At 36.8% G+C, this 8,836-nt stretch overlaps 1 protein-coding gene across 1 annotated transcript in view; it reads right to left on the bottom strand.

The window, feature by feature from the left end:
• Window positions 1–8,064: 8,064 nt before the first annotated feature.
• Cited2 (Cbp/p300 interacting transactivator with Glu/Asp rich carboxy-terminal domain 2) overlaps window positions 8,065–8,836 on the bottom strand; it is a 2,043-nt gene continuing 1,271 nt past the window's right edge. Inside the window, 1 exon segment of the mRNA XM_033763263.1 lies at window positions 8,065–8,836. This exon segment is cut by the window's right edge and continues 63 nt beyond it. Coding sequence (XP_033619154.1) covers window positions 8,616–8,836 — 221 coding nt within the window. The 3' untranslated portion in view covers window positions 8,065–8,615.

Below are 8,836 nucleotides of genomic sequence, written 5' to 3'. Positions count from 1 at the left end.
GAAAGGTAATAGGGAAATAAAAAAATAGGAGAAAATGAAAAAATGGAAATAAAATGTAAATGGGGAGGAGAGGAGGGGGACAAGGGGAAAAAGGAGTGTTTTTGATGTAGAGTTGTTCTTGATTTAAAGGTTATAATAGGTCATATTGAATGTGTTCTGTTTCAATAAAACAAACGGACCGTGGGGGTGGGGGTTGGGGGGGTGTTCTTTCAGCAAATGACAGCTGCATAGGAGAAAAGTGTAAATACTGTATAAATTTACAGACTTTTAGCTCCACCTTGTGGTCAATCGGTGAAATGAACTAATATTTTATTGTAAATATTTTATCAAGGGCCTTTACTTACACTGCTTTCACATGTTAGTCTAGAATTATTATCTGAGCCAGGCAGGATGAAGCTTGCCTGTAAACCTAGCACTTGGGAGGCTAAGGCAGGAGGATCATGAGTTTGAGGACAGGCTGGACTGAATAGTAAGACTATGTCTTCAGAAGGAAACAAAACAAAACATTCCTGGGTAGTTATGCATTATGATACATAGTCCCTTTTATATAACTATTTTCACCTAATATATTATTTTGTCAGGTAGCTAAATAATTTGGTTCCCCAAGCTAGAGAAATGTGATGTTGGGAAGTAGAGGAAGGGGAAATAGATCCATGAATACAGACGTGTGCCTCTTAACTGCTTGAAAACTCTTAAGTACCACCTTATAGTGTATAATATCTCCTACCGCCCTCTATTTTAGAATTTTTCATAGGATTTCTCCTTCAGAAATTAACTAATAATAGCAGTGATGATGATGATGATGATGATTGTGGCCCAGGGAAAGTGGTTTGAAAGAATTTTGAGTGCCTGTTACTTATGAGATTTGAAAATGAACTTTATTTGTAAGAAAATAGCACAGAACCTGAAATGAAGAATCTATCGAATTATCTTCAGTACCTAGAATTTAAACCATGGCAACAACAGAGAATATTATGTAGTCAACTGTATCTTTGCAAATATCAACACAACTAGACATGTCTCCTGGGTGGTAAATTTCTGGTATTGCTTGCAGGTCGATGAATCTTAGCAGCCAACACTTGTGGCCACTCTTATAAGGAAGGAGTATTTACAGACATGTCTGCAGCCCCTCTGTAGCCCACAGCTTGGAAAAAGAATAGTAAAAATGATATAACAGGGTTTGAAGGGAGCTTATAGTATTGTACTCCATCTTTCCACAGGAAGAAAAATGATAGGAATAGCTTATGTTTCCTTCATGAGAATTTGAACACAAGATGTATTAATTAAACATCTTCATTTTACTGATGGAGAAACTTGAGCCAACTTTGATTAAATTACACCACTATTCGGTTGCACAGCTAAGATTCCGACCTATGTTTTTTATTCCTGAGCTACTATTTTTTCCAGTACAACTCTTAGTGGAAGCATTCTGTGTTTCCTCAGAGTCTAAAGCAAGAGGAAATGCTCTTACATCTGCATCAAGTTTGATCGAAGAAAATTATTTAAGTACAAACTAAACTCTGTATTTCCTTTATACTAAGATGTACATTTTCCACACATTACTGTTCTGAGATGAGCCTGAGCCTTATAATCAATGCTAATACGTAAGTACTGCCAGGCTCTGGAGCGAGTTGTGCTGGTGGTCATCTTTACATGTGCAAGCTGGCACTAGTATTTTCATATAAAAGATTATAGAATGGCTAAAGCTGAAGCATTGGCTTAGTTTCTGAAAGAAATATTCATTACCAAGAAATGTAGAATTCAATTGAATACCCCCCCCAATTATAATTTAAACCACTGTATTTCTAAACTTGACTTGAAGTGCTAAGCAGGTCTTGATAAGGATTAGGCCACCTATGATCAGGAACTCAATGCACTTTCAGGGGCAGCCACACTTTAAAAGAACAGTTCGACTGTGATTGAAAATGTATTGACACAAACTTGTGAATCCCAAAAGCTTTGGTGTGTAATTGTATGGGTAGATACAGGTTATAGTTCTGTTAATGTATTTTTTACTTTATGAATAACATAACATTTTGCAGTGACTATTAAATCTATCATTTTACAATCAGTAGTGTGTAAGAATAAAAGTCATTTTGTTTAAGTCAGCAGCACTGTGTATTAGAAGAACTGTCTAGGAATTTTGAGACAACTCTGAGCATCTTCCAGTTTCTAGCTGTGCTGCTCTTGAGCAGCTTACCTTTCTAAATGTCAGTTTTATTATCAAAAATTGGAATAATAATAATGCTGCAGGACTATTGTGAGTATAAAATAAGATCATGTGAGTAAAATGCATACCTCAATGTCTGATACATAGTATGTGTACAACCAAATCAGCCAAAAGAAGCTTAAGTTCTACAAAGAGAATGGTTAAGAGATCTTGACTAAAGGTAAATTTCCCTGATGTGGTCCCATAAATTCTAGACAGTATTTCCTATCATTTAAAAAATCCATGTCCCTTCACTCCAGAAGATTTTAAAAAGTCTTTCTACATTTTGTTTTGTATTCTACATTTTGTTTAATATTTATTTAAACACTTTAAATATAGTGTGGTATTTTCAAATTATTGCTTTCTTCTCCCCTTTTCTTATTCTGATCTGCTTTTTAGAGCAGTGGCAGCCTAGAATTATTGATTCAAAAAGTGGTGTCTCAGAGGGTTCTCAAGAACACTGAGACGTTCTTTTCAGGTTCATATTAGGAACCTAGCTGTGAGTTCGGTGGCTTTTCACTTACTGGTCTCATCATCCATATATTTGCTCAGCACATAGGATAGAAAGAAATATGCAATGGCTATCATCTTGCTTCAAAGAATTATCTAAAATAAATACAACAGGACTGCAAGGTGACCTAAGGACTTGTGTGCACAATTTAATACTACGGGTATGTGTTAGAAGAGATACCAATCACTGTGAATCCCAAACACCAAACCAAATCATTCCTGCCAGAAACATGGGTTACAAGAAATTTAAAAAGCTCTGTGACCAAATAACTAAAGGAAATCATAAGCCAAATTTTATGTCATTCCATAGGGAGACACAAAGAGAAAAGATTTTGGTAGCTGCCAATCACGTTTCTGTCACTCTGACACAGTGTTCTTTTTAAATGTTCATAAAACAATGCCAACAGTCTTGAGTTGGCTGACTTTTTGTGATTTTATGCTAGTTTGACTTTCACCTAAGCCTGAAATTTGCTTCCTACACAGCTTTCAAAAAAGGACTGGAAGGATTCTTTTAGCACTATTAACTTTTCTAAAGCCACTTACCTATTTGCATATCTCCTGCAAAGCAGGCCACTCTAACCTTGCCTGGCTGTGGGCCCCTTAGGAGACAGATCCCTTGTGGGCTTTGTTCAGCAGTCTCGAATGTAATCAAGTAACCACTCTACTGTAGAGGGAAGAAAAGGAAGGATTTCAGGGCTGAGCACAATGGTGGTGCTATGGGAAAATTCCAAGAATCCCAAGAACCACAGGGCTCACCCCATGTTGCGCCACTGCCACTGCCTCACTAATCTTTCAGATTAGTTCAGCCTAATGAAAACCAACAACATATAAAGAAAGTAATAATACACATCGTCCATCTTTTATCTGCTTTAGATCACTATACAGGTCCTGGTTTAGTCAAGCAGAATCCTCAAAAAGTCCATCCATCTCCTGGGACTGCTTCTGACATTTAGTGCTCATCTTGGGGAAAAAAGTAACTGATAAGGACCCAGTGAGTTAAAAGCCACTTTTTTGATCAAAGAAAGTATGGAAGAAGTTGATTTTATGTTTTTTACCAAGGCCCAAGAATTTAGTTCTGCAACACAGCAGATTCCCATTTTTCTTTGCTTTTCTTTTGTCGTGTTTATAAATAAGAAATGATACAAATTCACACCTGCAGCTCTTAGAACATTTAAAATTCATTGTTTATCATTACTTATGACTTTAATTTCCTCCTGTGAAGGAAGATTTTTTTTTTCAGGAGTCTTAATATTTTTCAAAAATATACATTGATCTAATGTGCTAGTATATTTACTAACAGCACACTCTTTGATGGAAAATGCCCTTATATTTTCTCTTCCAGTTTGAAGTATAAGTATGGCCACCAGAAAAAAAGAATCGTTTCTCTTCTTGCCGCATAAAAATAGGTCAAGTAATTTAAGCCAGTCCATTGCAATTAAAATTCTGACATCGCCACTGTTCCTTCTATTCTGGGGGGAAAAGACAAACAGAACACATAATGGGGGGTCACCGGCCAAGTCATTTGATGTGCTACCTTGTTGTTCTCTTCCTGAGGCTCATCCTCAACCTGCCCAGAGCTCTGATTTTGATGATAATGGTACAGTACCAAAATGATAAATACCATCTCAGAAGCTACATGGAATACCCCTTTGTGCTAGAAAAACACTACCCTGTGAGAGGGGAAAAAAAAATGCCAGTGACTTGGATCCTAAATTCTTTGAATTGTAAATTTATTTCTTATTTGGAGACATTGTTATCTTCCAGGTTTATGTTGAATTTTGAGTCAATTAGACAGTAACATTCATTCTCATCAAAGACTCTGTGGTCCTTTTCACAAGATTAGAGCCAGTGGCTTGGTCACATTCCAGCAAGGATGACTGTGTTGTACCTTCCTGGATATTTTTCTCCACCTTTCCAACCTCATACCAACAAACGTAATGTTATTTGTACTTATTACCAATCAGCAATTCTGTCACGAGGGAGTAGATATTTGTCTTCACATGGTTGCCAGTATTGGCCCCAAAACACTGCTCATTGCACTTTGAAAAAGAAAATCCCTTAGCCATTGCATATTTTTAAATATGAGGCAAACACCATCCATGCACACTTAATCATAGGTTAAGGTCTTTGGTGAGTAAAATACTTTTATCTACAGAAAGGGCATTTATTCTGGAAACTTCTTTGATAAAAAATTGTTGCACACACATATGTCATTTTCTTCAAGGAGGAAAAAAAATGACTGAAGACTTCGGCAATGGCAAAAAAACAAACAAACAAACAAAAAAAACAAACAAAAAACCCTAACAATGAACATAACAAAACCCTCTTGAGGAAATAGCTTTGCTTTGACCTTCTAAATAAAGTCCACAAGGGGGCGAAAACACCTAATGGTTTGGGACTACAAAGTTTGTATTTCAAAGCCAGCTACCCATAATAGATTAGTGGATTAATATTTTGCTGTAAAGGACTGGCCTTTAATGTTGACATCAATTTATAGCCATCCCAGGCGTTTACAGTAGTAAAAGTCACAGAGACCGTAAACTTCACAATAGATGTCAACCTTCTGGAACTAGTGCTGTAGCCTAGCACCCCATAAACAGTGGTGATTAGGTAACTGTTCTTCAAAGACCCATCCACAGTTTTAACGTCTTTATCAGCTCCAGCAAAGATGCTAGAGCAGGATTTTCTTAGGCACATGGCAGAGGTAGGCGGTTTTTATGAATGCAGACTTGTTTTCCTGACATGTGTATCAGTGAGGCTGTCTTATTGCTTATCATTGATCTCTCCTTGAAAATCAAGCATGGAATGTCTATTTGTGGGAAGAGCCCAAGGAACAGAAGTTCTCTTGTACCATATAAGAACTTTTTGGACAAATAGCCAAGGAACAGGTGTCAAATTTCCCCATATGCTATAAGCAACTTGGTAGGAAGGAAGACAGCAGAAGGTTTTGCAAATGTCTGCCTGCAGCCAGGTGATCTAGGTCACTGTACAGGTTTCATCAATCAGATTGTTCAAACAAGAACTTATTTTTCTCTGCTTATGACAGCTGGTGATACCATGTAGAATCTGCTCAATCGCCGATCAGAAAGAGTTTTAATGAAATAGAGATCATTGGAATAAAGGGGTGGGGATCTTCTGTATTTGTACTGAGGACGAATTGTGCTTTTAGCCAGCTCCTCGGTTTGAGTCCTCTGTTCTGGCAGAGATGGGTCTAAGACCTAATAATAGCTCGTTGGGCTCTGTGACTCCCCATACATGTTCTGGCATTTGAGCAGCAGGAGGAATTTAGTGACAGAGCAGGTGCTGTGCTTATTCCCTGGCAGAATAAATGTGAAGGGTGGTAGCAGGACAATTCTTGTGTTTCTTTCTTTATACCAAAAACCCCCACAAAAAACAAAAAAAACTAAAAACAAACAAACAAACAAAACACACAATGTCTCCAATAGCTCCCCCCCACACAACTGCAGAAGAGCTAGAATTGCTGTATTAATATGTATGTAAACATTGTTTTCATTTGAACCTCTGGGGGGAGAAAAGAATGGAAAGGGAAAAGGGAAAGAAAAACTTACTGTGCAAATGCTTAGCCAGGAAGATTTACTGCTGATTGCAGCTTTAGTATTGACATGTCTTAGCTGAAGAAAACTTTGGCTTTAACTATTAATGTGGAAGTCTGGATGCATTTTAAAAACAGGGTAAAGAGAGTTTTGGTTGATTCAGTGCATTCTGAATGAAATTAGTTACTTAGAATATAATTTTAAATAAAGTATCAATTGCAGAGCTATAAAAAAAATTCAGTGAAATATGCATCTTAATTTTACATGTCCTGCCTTGGAAACAGAATTATATAGACTGCGGGTGATCTGAATTATACCTAAAACAATCTTTATGTCACACTCTAAGATAATACTTCTCTATACCACCTGCCTTTCCTGATTATGAAATATGGGATTTAAGATGAGAATCTAACTCTAAATGAAATGCTCTTTTAAAGCATTATTTCTAAGATTTTCCTCAACCTTCACTCCCCCAGTAGATGAAGTACAAGTCTATGTTGCTTTTTTTTCCTTTCTTGAATGTAAATACGTTACTCTTACAAATGTAAGATAAGCCATGAAAACATGGAGAAACAAAAATAAAATTTCTTCTCCTTACACCTGGAATAATTTGAGATTTTTAACAATATTACCGTTTCTTTTGCTTGATTATATAAAGCAAAACTTGACACCCACTTAACAGTAGTTTTGGTCCTTTTGATATCTCATCTAGGTAAAATTAAAATGATCTTATCTTTATGTGCTTTACACCTGATGCATATAACAGAAAAAGCTCAGAACTGTGGAAAACGGTATACTTGAGAGAGAACATCGTGTGGAAACTGTAATTTGACCTATGAATCAACCTGAGTAAATTTTAAATATTAGGAATAGCAAGCCTCAAGGTGGAATTCTACCCCTTCATCCTCTCAGAACTATAAACCAGTCAGAAGCTATTTCAGAGATTAAGCTAGAAATGTGTGCCTATCCTTAGGATTTTCCTGAGAAATAAAATTTGTCACTAGAGATAAAGGTAGATTTATATTTAACACCACCCCCACCAGTCTCTCAGAATTATTCGTCTCCCTCCATTTAAGCAGTTGAATCAGGTATAATCCCATACACTTGATTTACCCCTGCCCCCCCGAAAAGATATTTATAATGTTAAGTTTTACAAACCTTTTAAACTCGAGTACACTTGAATATGATGGCAATTAAGGAAAAAAATGTAGCACTTTGACAACTTTGCAGCTTTTGATTAAACCACACCAAGAGGCATGTTACAGTGATAACAATGAAGCATTATGCCAATTATGTTAAATCCTGCTCTCTGCTTAAGCTCATCCTGACCTGTTTTGGTGTCCTGTAACTTATCCTGTGGAATGCTTACTCTCATCAATAAAGTGTTCAACTTAAAGACGGGAGGGGAAAAAAAAAAAAAGCCACCAAAAGGAACAACCACCCCAAATGACTTCTAGAAGACAAGTATTTCTTAACTTTTTATTGACATTGGCAAATTAAAATAGAATAAATTAACAAGTATTTTTTCAAAAAAATGTTTTGTACAAAAATACTGTCAAAATTTCCTAAAAAGCTTTCAACACAGTAGTATCTTTTCATGTACTGAATATAACTATTAGCACAGTGTCAAAAATGTTGAAGACAGAAACAAAATAAAAATCTGTGAAATGTTTGCCACTGACGACATTCCACGCCCTATTGTCTGTACATATGGGGGAGGGGGACAGCCAACTTGAAAGTGAACAGTATGACTTTTCCTGATCCAGAACAGTTTGGCCCACATCTGTTTAATCTTCCAGTTTAGCATATTTTAAAAATTAGTCTGTACTCAAATGCATAGTTTAAAAAAATGAAGCGAGATGGCAGAGTTTGTGCAGTAATATCTGCCTTTCAAAGTTCATGCAACCAACTAATGCAATTTTTCCTTTCACTCCTAAATCTGAATGCAGTTCAGTCATTTGAAACCATCTACAAAATCCACAAGATTAAGCAGTTTGCCAAGATTAATATCTAACAGTTGAGCACTGGAGAAAGTGAGGAAATAAGGAGTAAAAACAAACAACGAAAAAAGACCAAGTTAGCTAGGTATCTCAACTACATAAGGGAGGTGAATGTCAAGGCTACAAAAACGAAACAAAAACAAAACAAAAAAAGTGGCAGCATTTTTTAAAAATCAATTTGTACAAGTTTATAGTTTACTTTGTTTCCAAGTTCTCAAACCTTTCAGGATCTGAAAAGTGAGATACTGTGTCTAGGGGAATGTTTTTTTGTTTTATTTTATTTTTTTAAATTCACACCGAAGGAGTTGGGGGTTTGATTTCTTTCGACGGGGTTGGATCGAGTCAACAGCTTACTCGGCTGGGCTGCTGTTTGCACACGAAGTCCGTCATAAAATCAAACTCGTTTTGCCCCAGCCAGAGTTCGGGCAGTTCCTTGATGCGGTCCAAACCCATTTCTATCACTAAAGACATGAGCACTTCCTCGTCGATGAAATCAGTGTCTATGACATTGGGCGGCAGCATTGCAGCAGGGACGTGGGCCACGGAGGCGGGCATGTTGTTGC

Source organism: Fukomys damarensis, unplaced genomic scaffold (genome assembly GCF_012274545.1).
Source record: "Fukomys damarensis isolate Sample0158 unplaced genomic scaffold, DMR_v1.0_HiC HiC_scaffold_14, whole genome shotgun sequence".
In the NCBI taxonomy this organism is placed as follows: domain Eukaryota; kingdom Metazoa; phylum Chordata; class Mammalia; order Rodentia; family Bathyergidae; genus Fukomys; species Fukomys damarensis.
This window is presented reverse-complemented; position numbering and strand designations above follow the sequence as displayed.